This window comes from Notamacropus eugenii, chromosome 1, assembly GCF_028372415.1.
Source record: "Notamacropus eugenii isolate mMacEug1 chromosome 1, mMacEug1.pri_v2, whole genome shotgun sequence".
Lineage (NCBI taxonomy): Eukaryota > Metazoa > Chordata > Mammalia > Diprotodontia > Macropodidae > Notamacropus > Notamacropus eugenii.
In genome coordinates, this window is record NC_092872.1 from 607,982,892 (window position 1) to 608,003,950 (window position 21,059).

At 36.4% G+C, this 21,059-nt stretch overlaps 1 protein-coding gene across 3 annotated transcripts in view; it reads right to left on the reverse strand.

Annotated features, from left to right (window-relative positions):
• The window catches only part of FBXO16 (F-box protein 16), a 71,818-nt gene extending 51,928 nt beyond the window's left edge, over positions 1-19,890 (reverse strand). For 2 of the 3 annotated variants that reach the window (XM_072634806.1, XM_072634807.1), the window contains exons 1-2: positions 19,390-19,890; positions 2,008-2,143 (exon numbers count right to left, since the gene is read on the reverse strand). In XM_072634806.1, coding sequence (XP_072490907.1) covers positions 2,008-2,143; positions 19,390-19,394 — 141 coding nt within the window. In that variant the 5' untranslated portion in view covers positions 19,395-19,890. The remainder of the gene's footprint in view (positions 1-2,007; positions 2,144-19,389) is intronic. The other variant, XM_072634808.1, reaches the window with a different exon arrangement.
• Positions 19,891-21,059: the final 1,169 nt, after the last annotated feature.

Here is a 21,059-nt window from a genome sequence, read left to right on the forward strand (position 1 = left end):
CACACACACACACACACACACACACACACACACACACACACACACACACAGTCCTCTGACTCCAAACTGAATGCTCTTTCCACTGTGCCACACTGCCTCCCTAAGTACTTTGTAAAATTATATATAATATATGATATACAGACATAGTATACTACTATACACACAGATACACAGACACACATATATAGTACTATAAATTCTTATAGAAACATAAGGTGGTGGTATTAGTAGCAGTAGTACCAGTAGTAGTAAAATAATTGTTGTAGTGGTAACAGTTTAAAAAAACCACATGGGGCTCACTTTTTGTTGTGCTCCAGTAATATAGTGACCCAGTGAATACAGAATTGGACTTAGAATCAGTAAGACTCATCTTCTGAGTTCAAATCCGGCCTCAAACTAGCTGTGTGACCCTGGGAAAGTCACTTTACCCTATTTGCCTCAGCTTCCTCATCTGTAAAATGGGCTGGCGAAGAAAATGGCAAATCACTCCAGTTATCTTTGCCGAGAAAACCCCAAATGGGAACGTGAAGAGTCTGAAGCCATAGAAAACAACTGAAAAACAGTAACTGGATATTACCACAATGACACCTGCTGGTCAGCTGTAACCTCACAGCGAGCTAGCAATAAGAGTAAATGTAACTGAGTTGTTTATTTCCTGAAAAGTTTTTGCCAAGTTCTTTGTTTTATTTTGCAATATGTAGTGAATTGGGGCCCAAAGAGAATATAATATTATTTTATTTAGAAGAGAAATGAATGTAACCTAGGTCCATGTGTTGCCATATCTCTGAATTATTATTTTTCACTGGGTCCAGGGTTATTTTGGGATAGAGAGATTTGCAGAGAATTTCTGATGACACTTACACACCCAAAAGGCTGACTACTCTTCCCTACTCACTGGGCATCTCATGAAGCATGGGGCATGAAGCTGTGCAAAAGGAGAGGAGGGAGAGAGAGAGAGAGAGAGAGAGAGAGAGATCTGCATGTTGGTATTTAAGATTGACTTTCTTTCCTCAGACTCGCTGATCAACAAGTAAGTATCTGCTAGAAACTGCCATTGATTGGGACTGCCAGATATCTAGGATGTACACTGGAACAGTGGGGACCGTGTCTGTGGTGGCCACTATTATCATGGCCCAAGACTTTATTGGTCAGTGAGTGAGACTGATGGAGCACAGAGGAGGAAAGTCTGACACTGAAACCAGATGGAGGTAAGAACCACAAAGGCAAAGCTGAGAACTTACTATAAGCTATTATAAACACAGTTGGAATACTGAGCTGAGGAGGGGAGACTGATTTCCAACACCCTTTCCACTTTTTTTGCCTATGATCTGTGAACATGAAAAGGAATTCTGAACTTATCCACATATAACAATAACAATATCTACATCCTTTCTCTCCTCATTTCTAAGTCATGGAATTTCCTGTCACTGTTGAAGATTTGAGAGAGGAAGAAGAAAGGGAACGAGCATTTATTAAAGCCCCTTCCCTTGGGCCAGGCGCTGTACTAATCATTTTACAAATATATCATCTCATTCGATCCTCACAACAACCCTGGGAGGTAGACGCTGTTATTATTCTCACTTACAATTGAGAAAATTGAGGCAAACAGGTTAAATGACTTGCCCCTTCCCCTCCCCTCACCCTACAAGATACTTTCCTGTCATGGAGCTAGAAGAGTTAGCTGTTTTAATTCAGGTCTTGCTATACATTATATGCTTAAAATAGCACATTTATAGGCAAACACACTTTGCTCTGGCTTCCTTGTCTGGTAGTAGCACCTGCAAAACTCAGTCACCCACCACTCTGTGGAAAGGAGATTATTCTTCTACAAAGATCATTTTAAAATAGTAGTTAAAACCCAACAAGATGATTAGCAAATAGTCAAATACATGCTTGATCTTATCACCATTACAGAAGGGACACTGCATGGATTCACACTTTAATAGCATTAGCTTCAGCACTTAAAAAAAAACCTTTTCATGACTATGGAAATAGATATATACTTACCTTTTCATTCAAAAGCTGATGGTTTAGAGGTGTCCAAGTACTCATTTTTGTCTGCATTTTGGGACCATCTAGGTTTCTGGGCGGTGCAAATGCCATCTCAATATAAGACAATATTTTTCCACAAGAAAAACTAAACCTGTTAAAAAAATGAATCCTATTATATTTATAATGTGGAATTGCTAATATGAAATCTATACAGCATTTAAAAAGCTTTAAATCAGGTTCTGTACTACATAATGGCACATAATACTGACCAAAAATAGAAGACACCTTCAAATATATGGGAACCTTACTTTTCGTTTAGGAGAATTTTACAAAAATTACAAAAATACGTATATCACATAAAACATTCCATCCATTACTCTGCTATGTTACAAGAGTAAGGGGATCACCTATATATTGAAGCAATGAATGGAAGTTGCTAAAAGGTCATTTAGGCTTAGGGTTAGGGAAAATTTCCTAATGATTAAAGCAACTCAAAAGGTGAATGGACTACCTCAAGTGGTCCACTTTCATTAGAGGTCTGCAAGCAGAGGTTGGATGGTTACTGGGTGAGCATTTTCTAGTGGTGATTCCTTTTTGTCATAGGTTGTCAGAAAATAGCTTCTGAGGTTCCTTCTGACTCTAAAATTCTGTTTATGTTACTAATGTTACTTATACTGGAGCTTAAAGTTGTTTCTCAGAAATTTCCCCGCAACCTGCCTCTAAAATGTGTGCGCATCTATATAATATATATGTGTGTATGTTTGTGTACATATATACATACACATAAATTATTTTTCAAAAGTCTTAGTGCAGTTTTAAGCTTTTAAAATTACACTGACTTTTGAGACACCTTGTACATATAAAAATTTCTTCAAGTTTCATAGCTTTTCAAAACTTTATAAAAAGGTACAAATAAGACAACTCAAAATAAATTTTATTTATATTTTTTTATTAAAAGCTTGACACTGAACATTCATACAGTCAACTAAATTTGATTCGCAACTATTTACATTTTAATTAACTGATTTTAACATAAAATACTATAATACCTTTTCAATCACTTTTGCTACGTTTTCATCAGGGTTCTTTGCACATTAATTTTCCTTGACTTTTTCTCTTATGGGGTCATTGTTACCACATACTCTATTCTTTTGGTTTTACTTTTTGTTTCTTCCCATTACTTCATAAAACTCTTTCCAGATTTCTTTGTATTCCTCATACTTGTGGGTCCTCAATTCTCTGATGTCATGATCTTCTTCAAAAACAAAGGATGAACACAGACAGACAGACAAACAGGGTCTTGATAACATTATAAGATCCTATTATAACAATGTGTCATAATTTTTGTATCATAAGGATGAGTTTTTGATAACACTTTCAGGGTACATCTGCACCACTGGAATAAGTGGGACAAATAATAACTTTTATTGTCCCCTGCTAGGGCAGCTATGTGGTGCAATGGATAGAGGGCAGAGCTTAGAGTCAGGAAGACTCACCTTACTGAGTTCATATCTAGCCTCAGATATTGACTAGCTGTGTGACCCTGGGTAAGTCACTTAACCCTGTTTGCCTCAGTTCCTTATCTGTAAAATGATCTAGAGAAGGAAATGGCAAACCATTCTTTGCCAAGAAAGCCTCAAATGGGGTCATAAATAATTTCAAATTGAAATGTTTTAATTTTTGCCAGTTTGATGGGTATGAGGCACTATTTTAAGTTGTCTTAATCTGGATCTCTTTGACTGTTAGAAAAGTTGAGCATTTATCCCAGGTCAATATTAACAATTTTGGTTTCCTCTTTTGAAGATTATCTATTTATATAACTTTTCAAGATTTACCTATTGTAAGACAGAATTAATACTGTAATTTTTTTAAAACAGAAAGCTTAATAATGTTTTTAAACAGTTTTATCATGTGACATCCCATCCTTCCTTTTACCTGCTCTAACCCTCAAGTCCCTCCCCTCCCCTGCCCTTGTTTTTACGTGTCTTCAACAGTCTGAGCATAGAAAGTAGCGACAATTGCTGCTCCCCAGTGGTTACTGCAAACTGACAAGGCCTTAGCATGGCTGCTTCAATGTGGTTGGAAGGGTGCCAAGAGTCTGAGACGAGGCCAAGTTATACCAAAGAGATGTCTCCAAGGAAAAGAAGAGGAGTAAATACAGAAAAACATTACCAGGAAACTGGAGCTGGGGTCAGGTGCAGAGAGATACCAGAACTAGGTGTAATAGTGAACCTGGGGTGGTAGGATGAATTGACATGCTTTGTGTGTTCTATGGCTTATAGGCTGTTCTTATGAGGAGATGCTAGCCTCTCCTTACATATTTCCCCTATCCCCCACCCCCCGCTCGGCCCCTGCCATCTTTCCCTCTCCTAATCTTCTCTGCTTGTTTGCTGGTAATGGGACTTAAAGGTAAACAGGGAAAGAGCCTGTACCTACATGCTAAAGACTGGACTCTGTGAAAGAGTGCCTAGTTCCCATGCTTTGTAAGTGAATGAATAAATGAATGAATGAATGAATGAATGAATGAATAAAAATGCATTTATTAAGTGTTTACTGTGTGGGAAGGACACAAATAGGAAAGTGTGATAATCCCTGCTCCCAAAGAATTTATATTCTAAAGGGGGAGGTAAAACACAGGTGTCCATGAATATAGGAAAAGTAGGACTTAAATTTTTGTGTCCTCTAAAAAAAAAACCTCATCTTATATATTTACCAGTGAAATACCAGATGTCAAATACAGAACGGGGTTTCCAAATACCTTAAAACCTAGATAAAATCAAAGAATTCTAGAGTTGGAAGAAATCTTTGTGGCTGTCTATAACACTTCTTCCCTGAAGCATAAGTTCATAGCTCAGGAACTGTCAGAGACCTTAGAGCTAATCTAGTCTCATTTTATAGACAAGATTCAGGGAAGTTAAATGACTTGCCCCAGGTTAACACAATTAGTAAAGAGCAAGACCAAGAGGCAAATGCAGGATTTTGACTAAATGGTCTATTATTTGAACCTAGTGACAAGGAACTCCTTCTGGATAAGAGATCAATGTTGTGCTTGAATCCTGGCTAACATCATGGTGAAATGTCAAAGACACTAGAGTAAGAAGGTTCTCTGCAAGATAAAGTTTTGTTTTGAAAGCTGCTACTACCCCATGGTATAAAGACAGGATCTGGCTTCAGGTTGGGCATCCATCTTTGTTCTTAGCACTTCCCCTTGATAAAAAAATGTTTTGAATTATCACAAGCTTACTCCATAACTGAAAACAAGTGTACCCTCCTTCCACTTGCTATTCTCGTATACTGGAAAGAATATTGGATTTAGACTCATTAGAACTAGGTTCCAGTACCTGTTCTGTGAGGTAGTAATATGACACAGTGGAGGGAGTGATAGACATATCAGTAAGACCTGAGTTCAAATTCTGCCTCTGTCACTTATTAGCTTTGTGACCCTGTAAATCACATAACTTCACTCAACCTCATTTTCCTCATTTTCTAAGGAGGAATAATAATAACACCTTTACAGGATTATTGTGAAGTTTAAAAGAGTTAATATATGCAAACCTTCGAGCATTACATAAATACCAGCTTTCATCCTCATTATTACCTGAATTATCCTGGTCAGATCACAATCTCTTTGACATAAGTTTACTCATCTATAAAACGGGAATGATAATACATGTGCTATTCATAGTACAGAGCTGTCATGAGGCTCATATGAGATCATGGGATCACATATTAAGAGGTAGAAGCGTCCTTCCAGTTCATCTGATCCAATCCCTCATTTAACAGACCAGGGAACTGAAACCTAGAGATGTCTCATGACTTGCCCTGGGTCTCATAGCAAGTAGCCAAGCTGGAATTTTAACTCAGTTCTTGTGACTCCAAGTTTAGCATTCTACTAGGCATTCTGAATTAGTTAATTAGTCTGATAATTATTTTCAAGACTATAAGATTAAATGGAAGGAAGAAGAATGAATTGCTTCATTTTTAATAATAGCAATAGGCTTTAGTCAAGAGGAAAATATAGGAAAGTTACTGTCATATGCACGGGTAAGAGGAGTTTCTTCAGACAGGTCCAGTCCTTATCCATATTTTTAACCTTATTTCACATACATAGTAGCATATGGCTTAATTCTCCCCATTCTTGTTTTTTTTCATTTGTGTATCATTAGATAGCATTAGATAATAGACCTATGATTTCACTGAGTGAGGAAACTCCTTCTACCAATACATATTGACATCTATGACTTAGAGTCTTAGAGAGTTGCCTAGAGCTCTGAGAGATTAAATGATTGCCTGTATTCCACAGTCAATAGCTATAGAGGTAAGACTTGAGTGACCACAGATCTTTCTGGCTTCAAGGCCAGTTCTCTCTCCATTACACCACTCTCCCTCTGTGTGTACATGTAGAGAATTAAGAAATTATTCCAGGAATTAAGAACATTTGGAAATAGCAATATTTTGAAGTGTTAAAAAAAAAAGGCTTTATTCAATTCCTTAGTACTGACTTAATTAAAGAAGGTAAGAAATGATCAATATGAAAATAGACTGAAAAGAATTTTCAGATCTTTAGTGTTTTTTAGGAATAACTAGTCACTAAATATTTTTCCCCTTATCTCAAGGGAATCCTTAGTTCTCCTTCCTATGACCACCAAGAGAGATTATGTATCTGAGGAATTGCCTAATTTAACTGCAAGATCTTCTATGAGTTAATATTATTGTTGTGGTTCAGTCATTTCAATTGTCTGACACTTGGTGACCCCATTTTGGTTGAGTTTTTTTGGCAAAGATACTGAAGTAGTTTGTCATTTTCTTCTACAGCTCATTTTATAGACGAGGAAACTGAGGCAGACAAGGTTAAGTGACTAGTCCAGGGTTATACAGCTAGTAAGGGTATGAGGCCAGATGTGAACTCAGGTGTTTCAGACTCATCTATAAAATGAGCTGGAGAAAGAAATGGCAAACCACTCCAAGGTCTTTGCAAAGAAAACCCCAAATGGGGTCACAAAAAGTCAGACACAACTGAAACAAGTGAACAACAACAACTTCCTGACTCCAGGCCCAATGCTCTATCCACTGTGCCACCAAGCTTCTCTCTATGGGTCAAAGTACAATTTAATTTTTTAAATGGGACAATTGGGTGGGGAGTGGGGTGGGACAGAGAAGGAATGTTCTCCTTACATACTTTTTCTTAAGCTTTGAAACAAAAACTACAGTTATTCTCAGAAGTTTGTCAAACAAGAAAAGTTTCTGCTTGTCTTGGCAGACAAAGAGTTAAAAGAAAGATGATATTAGTATTTTCCCCTGGCTGAAGTGGTGGAGGAGGGAGGGCTGGAAAAAAGAGAAGAAATGATTAGTATCTATTTCTCTACCCAAGTGTGAGGTAATCAGTTAAAATTCTGTTCTTAAAAAAGACTCAGTGCCTTTAAAAATTCTCCCCACCAGACTACAGAGGATGAAGAGTTGCCCCAGCTTATTCTTGAGAGTAAAATACTGGGAGCTATATTTGAGGTCTTATGGTTCTCCAGAACAGGGGTGTTGCATCTTCCATTCCTGTGTTTTGTTTTGAGGACACGAAGACAGCTGAACAGATGTGTGAGGAGAAAGATAAATGGAGGAAAAGTGAAACTAGCTTATCCTAGCTGAAGAGACTTCTGGAGAAAAAGATGGAAAACTGCTAGCTAATAAGAATGCTAGCATTATCAGAAAGATGATTCTTTAAAAAGAAGAAAAGTCCCAGGGAATGGGATCGATTTAGAAAAGTTGTTTATAGAAAGAGGGGAAAAAAGCATTTCTTTAAAGTGATGCATAGTTTAAAATTATTTTTACTGATATGGTAGTTTTTTTAATCTCACCTTCATTTCTGAATACACTCCTCCTACCTTACCCAGAGAAACACATCTTGTAACAAAGAATAAAACAAAGGGAAAAATTGTTTAGCAAAATTTACTAACATATCACTCAGATCTGACAGTAGGTACAACATTCAACACTCATAGTTCCCCACCTTTGCAAAAAAAGAGGAGGAAGAGGCACAATGCATAGCTCTTCTTTTAAAGGAAACTTTTTTTTTTTGTAGTAGCAAAGAATTGGGAATAAAATAGATGTCCATCAAGTGAGGAATAACTAAAACAAATTGCGCTACATGAATGTAATCTGCTATTACTGCTCAGTAAAAAATGAGGAATACTAAGAATACAAAGAAACGGGAAGATTTTTATGAATTGATGCAAAGTAAAGTAGGTAGAACAAGGAAAACTATGTACATGTGCACGTACACACACACACACACACACACACACACACACTGACTACCAATGTAAAAGGAAAGTACAAAAAAGCAAAATTGAACACTATGTTATCATAATGATTAAGCTGCTGAAAATGTACCTTCTTTTCTTCTTAGCAAAAATGGGGGACTGTAGGTATTTAACACTGTGTATACTATCAGATAAAGTTGATATGCTTAGTGACTTCTCTTTCTCTTGTTCTGTTCTAAGGCATGGCTTTGTAAAGGGTAAAAGGAGATTTGGAAATGATGGTGATATAAAAATAAAACATAGCAACAAAAGTTTTTAAAAAGTAAAACGAGAAATAAATACTTAAGAGCTACTGGCTTCACAAATATACCTCTAAGTCTCAAACCCCTTGGCTCTATTAAGTTGTTCTTGAATCATAAAATTCCTAAGTTTTAAAAGATTAAAACTGACTTTAAAAGACCTAGGTTTGAGTCCTAGTTCTGCAAGTTAATTAGTCTGCCTGGGGCTCAGTTTTTTCATCTGTAAAATCAAAGTGCTGAACTAGATGATATCTAAAACCCTTTTCATTACAAACAGACCATCAGGTTCTTTTATTTCAATATCAATCTGCTCTCCACTATCTCTAACAAGTGGTTTTCTATCTTCTACAATATTCATTAACATCTAAGGCTAGGTATTTTTATCCTGGTTTGCTTATATTTTGCATATTAATTATCGATTAGATTTTTTTAAAATTTAACATTTTAAAAAAATGTTTTAAAATTTTTAAATAAAAAATAATTTAAAAGGATATCTAACAGCTCTCCTCAGGAAACAAAATTGATAAGCTTATAGAATTTCAGGGTTGAAAGGGACCTCAGTAGCTATCTAGTCCATATACACAAAAAAGAAGAATTTCTTCTTACAACCTACCCAACAAGTGGTCATGCAGTCTCTGACTTAAGAGTTTCAATTTGCTACCTCACAAGGCAGGCCATTCTATTTGGAGGAGTTGGTTTTATTGGATGTCTAAGGGCAATGAGTAACATTATTTCATGGGACATTAATTTATGTCATATTGCAATGCTCATGGCAAGCACTTATAAGAAGATCATTATGAAAATAATTGCAGTTCACTACCAGTATCTGTTGCAAAGGACAAAGAAGTAGAGAAATTCTATGAAGAACTTGATAAGCTCTAAATTTAATCAACATTTACTTTAATATTTGGCACCTTCAAAGCATAGGAAAAGATTCAAGAGAGAAAAGTCCAAGTTTTCTCATTATATACTACGAATTATTGATGTGTTCATCCTTTGAATAGTTTCCTTGAGAAGACAGTTAGACTTGAGTGGTACCAGACATAGAGAGCATCATAAAATTGAAGCTGATTATATGTTAACAGACAGGAAATAACTAGTTACTGAGGTGGTATTCATTTCTGAATCAGCATTCCGTATGTAGTCATATTATTAACCACTACAACAGCAAAGATAAAAACCAATATCAAAGTAGAATAAAGGGGACAGAGCCAAGATAGCAAAGTAAAGGCAGGAACTTACCTGAACTCTCCCAAATTCCCCTCCGAACAATTTTAAAATAATGCCTCAAATCAAATTCTGGAGAGGCAGAACCAACAAAAAGTCAGGGGGAAACAATTTTCTATGTCAAGATAACTCAGGAGGTCAGCAGAAAGCTCTGTCTCACTGGGACCCTGTCTCACTCGCACCCTGGCAAGACAGCAGCAGCTTTGGGAGCTCTCACAGTAGTGGGGTCAGACATCTGATCTGAAGGATATTACAGGGGACCCTTTTGCATTACCCATACACAGTCCTAGGATGAAGCACCAGCGCATTAAAGCTTATGGCAGCAGGAGAGCAGGGATCAAGGCAGTTTTAAGTCAGAGAAGAGTATATATGATTACTCACAGACCAGAGCACAGGCCAGCAGAGCAGTGACCATATCTCTGCTTAGCTCATACTACTTTGAAAGAACTGAAAACTTACAGTCTGACAGACCTAGCTCTGAAAAGAGCAGGAGAAAAACCAGAAACTTTGGAGGGTATTCCTTCCATCCCAGGAGCAGAGGCCAAATTTAACATAAAATTAAAAATCAAGAAAAAGACTGGAAAAATGGGTAAGAAACAACAAAAAACCTGACCATATAAAGTTACTATGGTGACAGGGAAGATCAACACACAAATTCAGAAGAAAACAACAATGTCAAAACAGTTACATACAGAGCCTCACATAAAAATGCAAATTGAACACAAGCCCAAAAAGAATTCCTGGAAGAACTCAAAAAAGGATTTTAAAAAATCAAATAAGATGCCCAAAGGGCTACAAAACCATGAACGCTTTTTGACCTAGCAATACCACTACTACTAGGTCTGTATCCAAAAAGAGTTAAAAAACAAAAAGAAAAGGGCCTATATGTATAAAAATATTTTAACAGCTCTTTCATGGTGGCAAAGAATTGGAAATTGATGCCCATCAATTGGAGAATGACTGAACAAGTTGTGGTATATGATCATGATCTGTTGTGCTCTAAGAAATGATGAGCAGGATGCTCCCAGAAATACCCAGAAAGACTTACAGCAACTGATGCAAAGTGAAATGTTTAGAACCATGAGAACACTGTACACAATAACAGCAATATTATAAGATGATTAGCTGTGAATGGCTTAGCTATTCTCAGCAATACAATGATCTAAGACAATTCTAAAGGACTTAAGATGAAAAATGTTATCCATCTCCAGAGAAAGAACTGGTAGTGTCTGATTACAAACTGAAGCATATTTTTTAACTTTATTTATTTTTCTTGAGAGTTTTTTTTGGTATATATATATATATATATATATATACGTATATATATATATATATATACATATATATGTATATATATATATATACGTATATATATATATATATTACAATATGACTAATGTGGAAATGTTTTGCATGACCACACATGTATAACCTATATCAAGTTGCTTGCCTTCTCAATGAGGGCTGGGAGTGGGGGAGGAAGGAAGGGAGAGAATTTGGAATTCAAAATTTTTAAAGTGAATGTTTAAAATTATTTTTACATGTAACTGGGACAAAATAAAATTTTAGAATCAAATAAGGGTAGAGGAAAAATTGGGAAAAGAGAGTAATGGAAGAAATTTATGAAAAGAAAGCCAACAACTTGGTAAAAGAGATACAAAAAATATTGAAGGAAAATAACCTTAAAAACCAGAATTGGTCAAATGATAAAAGATGTACAAAAAATCACTGAAGAAAAGAACTCCTTAAAAATTAGAATTGGGCAAGTGGAAGCTAATGATTCCATGAGACATCAAGAAACAATAAAACAGAATCAAAAGAATGAAAAAATAGAAGAACATATGAAATATTTCATTGGAAAAACAACTGACCTGGAAAACAGATTGAGGAGAAATTGTTTAAGAATTATTAGATAACCAGAAAATCATGATTAAAAAAACACCCTAGATGCCATCTATCAAAAACTTATAGGAAAACTACCCTGATATCCTAAAACCAGGGGATCAAATACCAATGGTAAGAATACACTGATCACCTCCTGAAAGAGATCCCATGAATGTTATAGCCAAATTCCAGAGTTCCCATATCAAGAAGAAAATACTGCAAGAAACAAATGGGTCAAAAAACAAATAATAGAAACAATTGATAATTTTATTAAAGAAAATGACAACAATGAAACAACATACCAAAACTTATGGGATGCAGTCAAAGCAGTACTTAGGGGAAAATTTATATCTCTAATTGCTTACATCAATAAAGTAGAGAAAAAGCAGACCAATGAATTACACATGCAACTAAAAAAAACTAGAAAAAGAACACATTAAAAATCCCCAATTAAACTCCAAATTGGAAATACTAAAAATTGAAGGAGAGTTTAATAAAAGTAGAAGTAAGAAAACAATTGAATTAATAAGTAAAATTAGAAGCTGGTTTTATGAAAAAAACCAATAAAACAGATAAATCATTGTTTAATTTGATTTTAAAAAGGAAAGGAAAAAACCAAATTACTGGCATCAAAAATGAAAAGGGTGAACTCACCACTAATGAAGTAGAAATTACAACAATTGTTAGGAGCTATTTTGCCCAGTTATATGCCAATAAAAATGGACGAATATCTACAAAAATATAAATTACCCAAATTATCAGAAGAAATGAAATACTTAAGTAACTCAATCTTAGAAAAATAAATTGAACAAGCCATCAATTAATTTCCTAAGGAAAAATCCCCAGGACCAGACAGATTCACAAGGAAATTCTACCAAACATTTGAAGAACAATTAATTCCAATAATATACAACTATCTGGAAAAACAGGCAAAGAAGGAGTTCTACCAAATTCCTGTTATAACACAAATATGGTGCTGATATCCAAAACAGGAAAAGTCAAAACTGTTAAATAAAATTATAGACCAATTTCCCTAATGAATATTGATGCAAAAATCAATAAAATAGCAGAGATTACAGCAATATATCACAAGGGTCATACACTATGACCAAGTTGGATTTATACCAGGAATCTGGCACTGGTTCAATATTAGGAAATCTATCAGCATAGTTGATCATATCAATAACAAAACCAACAGAAACTATATGATTATTTCAATAAATGCAGAGAAAGCCTTTGGCAAAATACAGTAACTATTCATATTAGAAACACTAGAAAACATAGTAATAGATGGAGTTTACATTAAAATGATAAGTATATTTATTTAAAACCATCAGCAAGCATTACCCATAATAGGGATAAGCTAGAAGTCTTCCCAATATAATCAGGGGTGAAGCAAGAATGCCCATTATCACCTCTATTATTTAGTATTGTACTAGATATGTTAGCTATGGCAATAAGAGAAGAAATTAAAGAAATTAGAATAGACAATAAGGAAAAAAACTGTCAGTTTTTGCAGATAACATGATATTCTGCTTGAAAAATCTTAAAGAATCAACTGAAACAGGCAGAACAGGGAAGGGAAAAGAACTGGATTTAAACAGGCAGAACAGGGAAGGGAAGAGAACTGGATTTAATTGCTCATAAGTAGGCTAAGCCAATATAATAAAAATGACCATTTTACCTAAATTAACTTACTCAGAGTCAGGATAGTCAAACTACTAAAAATTATTTTATAGAGCTAGAAAGAAAAACAAAATTCATCTGGATGAACAAAAAAGATCAAGACTATCAAGGGAATCAGTAAAAAAAAATGTGAAGGAAGATGGTCTAGCATTGTTAGAATTCAAACTCAAAATAAAGCAGTAATCATCAAAGTGATCTGGTACTGGCTAAGAAACAGAGTGATGGATCAGTAGAATACATTAAGTTCACAATATACTGTAGTAAATACCTATAATAATATAATGTTTGATAAATGCAAAAATTCAAGTTTTTGAGACAAGAACTCAGTATCTGACAAAAATTTCTGGGAAAATTGAAAAACAGTTTGGCAGAAACCATGTATGGACCAAAATCTCACACCATCTACCAAGATAAGGTCAAAATGGGTACATGATTTAAACATGAAGGGTGATATCATAAACAAATTAGGGGAGCATGGAATATTTTTCCTGCCAGATCTATGGATAAGGGAAGAACTTCTGATCAGAGATGGAAAGCATTACAGAGTATAGAATGGATAATTTTGGTTACATTAAATTTAAAAGTTTTTACACCAAAAAACCAATATAGCCAAGATCAGAAGGAAAATAAGAAACCGAGAAAAAAATTTTATAGTAAGTTTCCCTGATAAAGAGAATTTTCATATAAATAGAGAAATGAGTCAAATTTATAGGAATGCAAATCATTCCCCAATTGATAAATGCTCAAAGGACATAAATAGTTTTCAGAAGAAATCAAAGCTATCTATAGTCACATGAAAAAATGCTCTAAATCACCATTAATTAGAGAAATGAAAATTGAAATAACTGAGGTACCACTTCATGCCTATCATATTGGCTAATATGACAGAACAGGAAAAATGAAAAATATTAGAGGGGGTGTGGAAAAACTGGGACACTAATGCACTATTGGTGGAATTGTAAACTGATCCAACCATTCTGGAGAACAATTTGGAACTATGCCCAAAGGGCTATAAAGCCATACATACCCTTTGACCCAGAAATACCACTAGTAGGTCTATATACCAAAGAGATCAAAACAAGAAAAAAAAAGGAAAAGGACCTATATGTACAAAAGTATTTATAGCAGTTCTTTTTGTGGTGGCAAAGAATTGGAAATTGAGCAGATGCCCATCAATTGGGAAAAGGCTGAATAAGTTGTGGTATATAATTGTGATGGAATACTATTGTGCAATAGGAAATGTTGAGTGGGATTATTTTAGAAAAATCTGGAAGACTTATATGAAATGATGCAAAGTGAACCACAAGAACACTGTACAAGGTAATAGCAATGTTGTAATGATGATCAGCTATGGATGACAGTTATTCTCAGGAATACAGTGATTCAAGATAATTCCAAAGGACATATGATGAAAAATTTTATCTACCTCCAGAGAAAGAACTGATAAAATCTGAATGCAGATCAAAACATACTTTTTTTTGTTATTCTTCAGTTATTTCAGTCATATCTGACTCTGTGGCCACATTTGGGGTTTTCTTGGCAAAAACATTAGAGTGGATTACCATTTCTTTCTCCAGCTCATTTTACAGATGAGGAAACTGAGGCAAATAGGGTTAAGTAACTTGCCCAAGGTCACACAGTTAGTGTCTAAGGCTGAATTTGAACTTAGATCTTTCTGACTCCAGTCCTGGCAGTCTGTCCACTGAGCCTTCTAGTTGCCTCATGGCATAAATACAGAAAGCCTACACAAAGACCTAGAGAAAAGCTTATGGTAAAGACTTCTGTGTGCACGCTCATGCTGGTCCTGGAGGAAAGAGCTGGCACCATTAAGCCAACAGTGGAGTAAAGGAGCACTAAAAGAGAACCAGAGAACTAAATGGTATCTAACATTGGGGTGGTACAAGGCTCATGGTCATGAAGCATCCTCTGCTAGTGTTGTGAGCTATGTGGACTGTGTAGGGTCCTAAAATGTGGGAAGATTATTCTCAATTGACCACAAAATAAAGTACTACAAATTTGGGGGAAGAAGGAAGGCAATTTTGTTGAATGTCTATGGATTTGGACATCATTTCCCCCTATTTTTGTTACACAAATAAAAATTTTTCTCTACTTAACACTTTTGTTTGCCTGCATGCTAGCAAGGAAGGCAAAATAAACCAGATGATGAAGTTACCCAAATTTCCTTAAGTCGAAGTAAAATATATGGAGTTTTCAAGATGAACCAAATATTTTCAAGTTCCCAGGGTTCCCATGTACAAAGCATAAATCAGAGAGATTTTGTCAGAGGTATCCTTTAAACCAATCCTGGATCCTTATGTCAGAAGAAATGCTTTGACACCAGGGTTATTTGTTAAATGAGAGTATTGGGCTAGATTATCTCTAAAGTCCCTCGTTGACTTAGATCCTGTGGTCCTACTCTAGTCTGCCAGCAAGGAATAATAATTATGACCAATGGAGCAAATGTTGACTTTTTAATACCCCATAAATTATTTAGCCTTTTAAAAGGGCAAAGTAGAACCACTTACAAGGGATGATAAATAGGTTAGTGTATTAGTAGTAAAATTCTCAATGCAACCTACATTTTTGCTATGATCTAGGGAGCCACAGGTACTTAGCTAGAAGAATGCAAGGGGTGAAGTTTTCTTCAAATCATTGAAAGACCAAAAGCAAAGCAGCTTAGAGCTGGAAGGAGCCATAAGGGTAATCTAAACCAACCCCTATATAAAGCAAGAATACCCTCTTTAGCAAGTCCAAAAACTAGCCATAAAAACTCTGGCTCTAGTACTTCAAAGAAATAAGAAATAATACTTCAAATAAATAAGACTTGTATAAAGTAATACAGAGTAAAGAAAGCAGAGCTAAAAGAATATATATACACAATGACTACATATTATTTAAATGAAAATAACATTAACTGGCAACAAAAATCAAGTCAAATACAATGTAAATCATTAGCATTAACTTTTTAAAGTTAAAATAATACTCTTCCTTTGCTTCTCTCTTTTCTCATATTAACAAACTGTCTATTGTACATTTCCCATGGTATCCTGTGAAGATCTGAAATTTAACATATACAAAACAGAACTCATTTTTTTAAAAAAAGTTGTTGTTTAGTCATCTTTCAGTTGTGTCTGACTCTTCATGACCCCTTTTGGGTATTTCTTGGCAAAGATACTGGAGTGGTTTGGTATTTCCTTCTCTAGCTCATTTTACAGATGAGGAAATTGAGGCAAACAGGGTTAATTGGCTTACCTAGGGTTACACAGTTAGTCTGAGGCTAGATTTGAACTCAAGGAGAGAAGTTTTCCTGACTTCAGGCCCTGTACTCTATATACTGTGCCTCTTACCTATCCCAAATTCATTATCTCCCTCAAAATTTAACCACCTTCTCAACTTCCTTATTTTAGTTGAGGATACCACCATCCTTCCAGTGACCCAAGTTTGAAAGTTCAGAATCATTTTCAACTCTGCACTATCCTTTATTCCTCACATCCAATTTTCAAGTCTTGTTGGCTTTTTCTCCTCAATATAGCTTCTATCTACTCCCTTTTCTGCATTCACACATTGAGTTAATGGTTTTCTAGCCTCCAGGTTCCTTTCCCTCCACGCAGGTATCACATTTATATTCCTAAAGCACACATGTAAGTAAATCAGGGTACTGCTCAAGAAGCTGCAATGGCTCCCTATTGCCTTTAAGATTAAATACAAACTTCTCAGACTTTTAAAATTATTCATAATCTGACTCCAGTTTATCTTCCCAGGCTTATTACTCCTCCGAATACACTCTCTCTTCAAGCCACACCTGAGTACTTGTTCTGCATACACAGCATTCTATTTCTAGCCTCTGTATTTACACTGGCTATCCCTCATACTTGGAATGCATTCCCTATTCATCTTTGTCTCACAGAATCCTTAGCTTCCTTCAGAGTTTAGCTCAGGTTTATCACATTCTATATGAGGCTTCTCTTGACCCTCCTAGCTGCTAGTGTTCCCTCCCTCCAAATGACTCTGTGCTTTAGTGTATATATGCACACACATACACACTATTTAATTTTCTGTTTATATAGTATTTCCCCTAGTAGAATGTAAGATCCTTGAGGGTAGGAACTCTCTTTGTACCCCCAACACTTAGGACAGAGCCTGGCATATAACAGTCACTTAAATGCTTGTTGATTGACTGATTTTTAACAACTGGTGAACTGCAAAAATGTAAGATTATATGAATTTATCAGTTCCAGCTATTCTTATGGTGTCTTGCTTAACTGTTTGGGAAAAAGCACTTTGAGGGTAGCTTGTAAATGGGGGGAGCTGTTGTTTGCTGTATCAAAATAATATGTATCATAGAAAAAAATCCCAGATACAACTTTCCTAGATGTGTCTTCTAACACTCTTATATCTACCATCTTAGTACTATTCCTATTAGCTCAGGCTGTTTGGACAGTTGCCTGGTGAGCTGGTCCCACGAGGTACCTGCTCTACCATATGGGACAGCAGAGCAAGGAACAAAGGGCCATGAGCAGGGGAAAGAAAATAGAATAAAAAAACAAGAGAAGGCAAAGAAAGGGGAGAAGGAGAGAGAAAAGGGAAAACAGAACTCAAAGAAGAGGTGACATAAGAGACAAAAAGTATGAAAAGACAAAAGAAAACAAAGAGTGAAAGTGAGAAGAAAAAATGCACAAAGAATGAAAAGAACAAAGACAAGCAAAGAGACTGAGAGGGAAGGACTAGAAGAAGAGGCAGAATCTCACCTCCTTGCTATTAGAGGTTCAGGGAGGTTAAATAGATTGGCAAACTTCAAGCTCTTCCTTCAGTTTTTGTCCTAATGCAGGCTGTGCACTTTTTCTATGGCTCTGTAATCATGCACCTTACGAACCCCCAGCTTTAGAGACTGACATTTCAGATATTCCCTCAGAAACTAATCAAGAACACATGTATGACAAATTGAAGCGATTATCCAGGGCTCTGTAGTTTTGGAGAGCTGTTCATATATTGCAATGACTGAAAACGGGGCAGGGAATAGTAGAAAGGGATGTAGCTTTGCTAGCCAGCAATAAAAAAAAAAAGTCCCAAATTTGCATACACACAATAGCCCATAAAATACACCCACACCTATTCCAAGACAAAGCATGTGAGAACATTGTCCCCTCCCAAACACATGCATGTTCTTCAGTCTTGAGGCTGTTGCCTCTCTAGACTTCTCCCCTCCCCCCAGTTCATTTAGATAAAAAGTATAAGGTCAGAGATGGGGCTGGGGAGGAGGGTGAAAAAGAGAAAAGGAAAATCAATATACAGTTCCCTGGTCTACACCCATTTAGGAGATACATCCCTGGTTGGTGTGCACAAGAATAAGTAGCTTTGTGAAATATAAAATATTACTGAAAATATTGGAAGATGAGAAGGCAGAACATTTGAGGTTTGGTATAAAGATTGTACCTAAGATTACCATATTTTAGCTTTGAGAATCAGAGCTGCCCTCTGATCACCATTGTTGATGCTCATAACATATGTGAACCAAACAAGACAACATATGTGAAGTGTTTTGCAAACCTTAAAGCTATATAAATGCTAGCTATTATTCTTATTACCAGGGAAAAGGTAGAACTTCTGCTAACAACGGTAATAGAGTATCTACACTGGCTCAAACAGAAGACCTTATACATTCCAGTTTTAAAAAATGGGACAAGGACTAAAATATAGAGTAATTATACAGTGCTAAAAATATAACGCCTAACCAACAAATACATATCCATTGATGATCTAGTCCCAGCTCTCTCTCTAACCAAACTGTATGACCTTGGGCCAATCACATACTCTATCCGGGCCTCAGTTTCCCAAGTTGTAAAAGGAAGGAATTGAACTAGATGACTTCTAAGGTTGTTCCCAGCTCGAAAAATCTATGATTCTAATTGAACCTGAAATGAAGAGGGCACAGTGTCCTGCTGCAGAGGACTCATAAGGGTTGTTGTAAATGTGGGGAAGGCACAAAGTATGCAGCCCCTAAAAGACAGTCTGCCTTTTTTTTAATGTATTGATTACTCGGGGCTCACCTCATTCAGCTGTAAGAGCAGCAGCAGCAGGTCCCCGCTCCAGGCCTCAAACTGGAAAATCTCCAGTTACCATAGCGGCACAAAAGCAGCCTTTTCTTCTCCCAGCTCCCACCAGTCCCAGCTTCCTCTAGTCCAATCGCAGCCCACAAACTCGGTCTCGGGCATCGTACATCTCTTAGGCAACAGTGTGTGGCTTCTTGATTGGCCATGAAATCTAGGAGGGCTGAAACCTTAACTGGACATGGGAGAATGGAAGGGGAAAGTGAATCAACAACAAACCATGGGTGGTGAGGGTCTGTGAAGCGGGAGATTGTACTCGCAGTCTATAGAGAGAACGAAGGGAGGAACTCCTAACAGCTTTCTCTAATACACTTGCCACTGAGCATGCCTAACGTAGTCACACAGGAGTTCCCAAATGAAAATTCCATTTTTCCATGCTTTGAGAGTGGCCAAACAGGAGAAGGTGGCAGAAATAAAAAGAACAAGCTTCTAATTTAACACAAGCACTGCACCTGTAACAGGAAGTGGGCGGGTTCAAGACTTAAAAAAAAAGATTTGGGGAGAATTGTCACGCACAAAAGCTTCTCAGCTCAGGTTTCCTAGGTTTTAGGAGTCAAGCTGACTGACAGATTCCTCAGGAAACCGGCAGATGGCATGCCTTCACAAGAATTGTTTTAAAAGATGGGCTTTCTTAAAATCTGGTTCCAAAGTACTGGGGTTCAGAACTACACAAAAGACCTCTCTCAAAGGGAAAGGGACTGGACTTAAGATTTCATTGGTATAGGGAACTCTCTAAGGCTATATATGTACATTGCAGAGAAGATGCAAATCTATCTCAGTAGAAGGAGTTTCCTCCTCTCATTAAGGGGCAAGTGTAAAAGGGACTAAAAATGGAAGGAAGGAAGGAAGGAAGGGAGGGAGGGAGGGAGGGACGGAGGGAGGGAGGAAGGAAGGAAGGAAGGAAAGGAGAGAGGGAGGAAGGAAGGAAGGAATGGAATAGTTTTTCTTGTTCCTTTTCTGTCTGTCCTAAAATAATATAGCGCTTAAAGGTTCACAGACCATCGTCCTCATAACAACCCGAGGTAAACAGTGCAATTGTAGCTCCACTTTATAGATGGTGAAACTAAGTTTCAGAGAAGTTAAGAATGTACTGTTCTGTAATTTATATACATGGATGCAAATATGAATAAGATAGTATGAATGGTATGAAGATGCAACTCAAAATTATGATGTATCTTGGACATGCTAAATGTTACAAAATTGTTCATTCCATCAGCCACTGCTGATGGTTGGCATTTGGTCCTTGCTATTCTAATGATGACATTTCCAGTCACTTGATCTCTTAAGAGTTGAAGCTGGGAAAGGCATGTGAAAAAGGAGATATGGAAAGAAAATAGATGGGATCCAGTCCAGAGTGAAGAGATACACAAAAAAAGAGGTTTATAGAGTAGCTGGAGGACCACTGAATAATTCAGGAGATTGTGTGGTAGGGGGAATAAAATGAGCTAATGGAAGAGAATTGTAGGATTCTAGAAGGTACCTTAGATGGCACCATCATTTAACTCCATAACTCCCTTCTTTTTATAGATGAGGAAACTGAATGCCAAAGGATTATTTGCCCATGGTCATATAACCAGCAGAGCCAGTATGTCTATCCAGGCCATTGGACT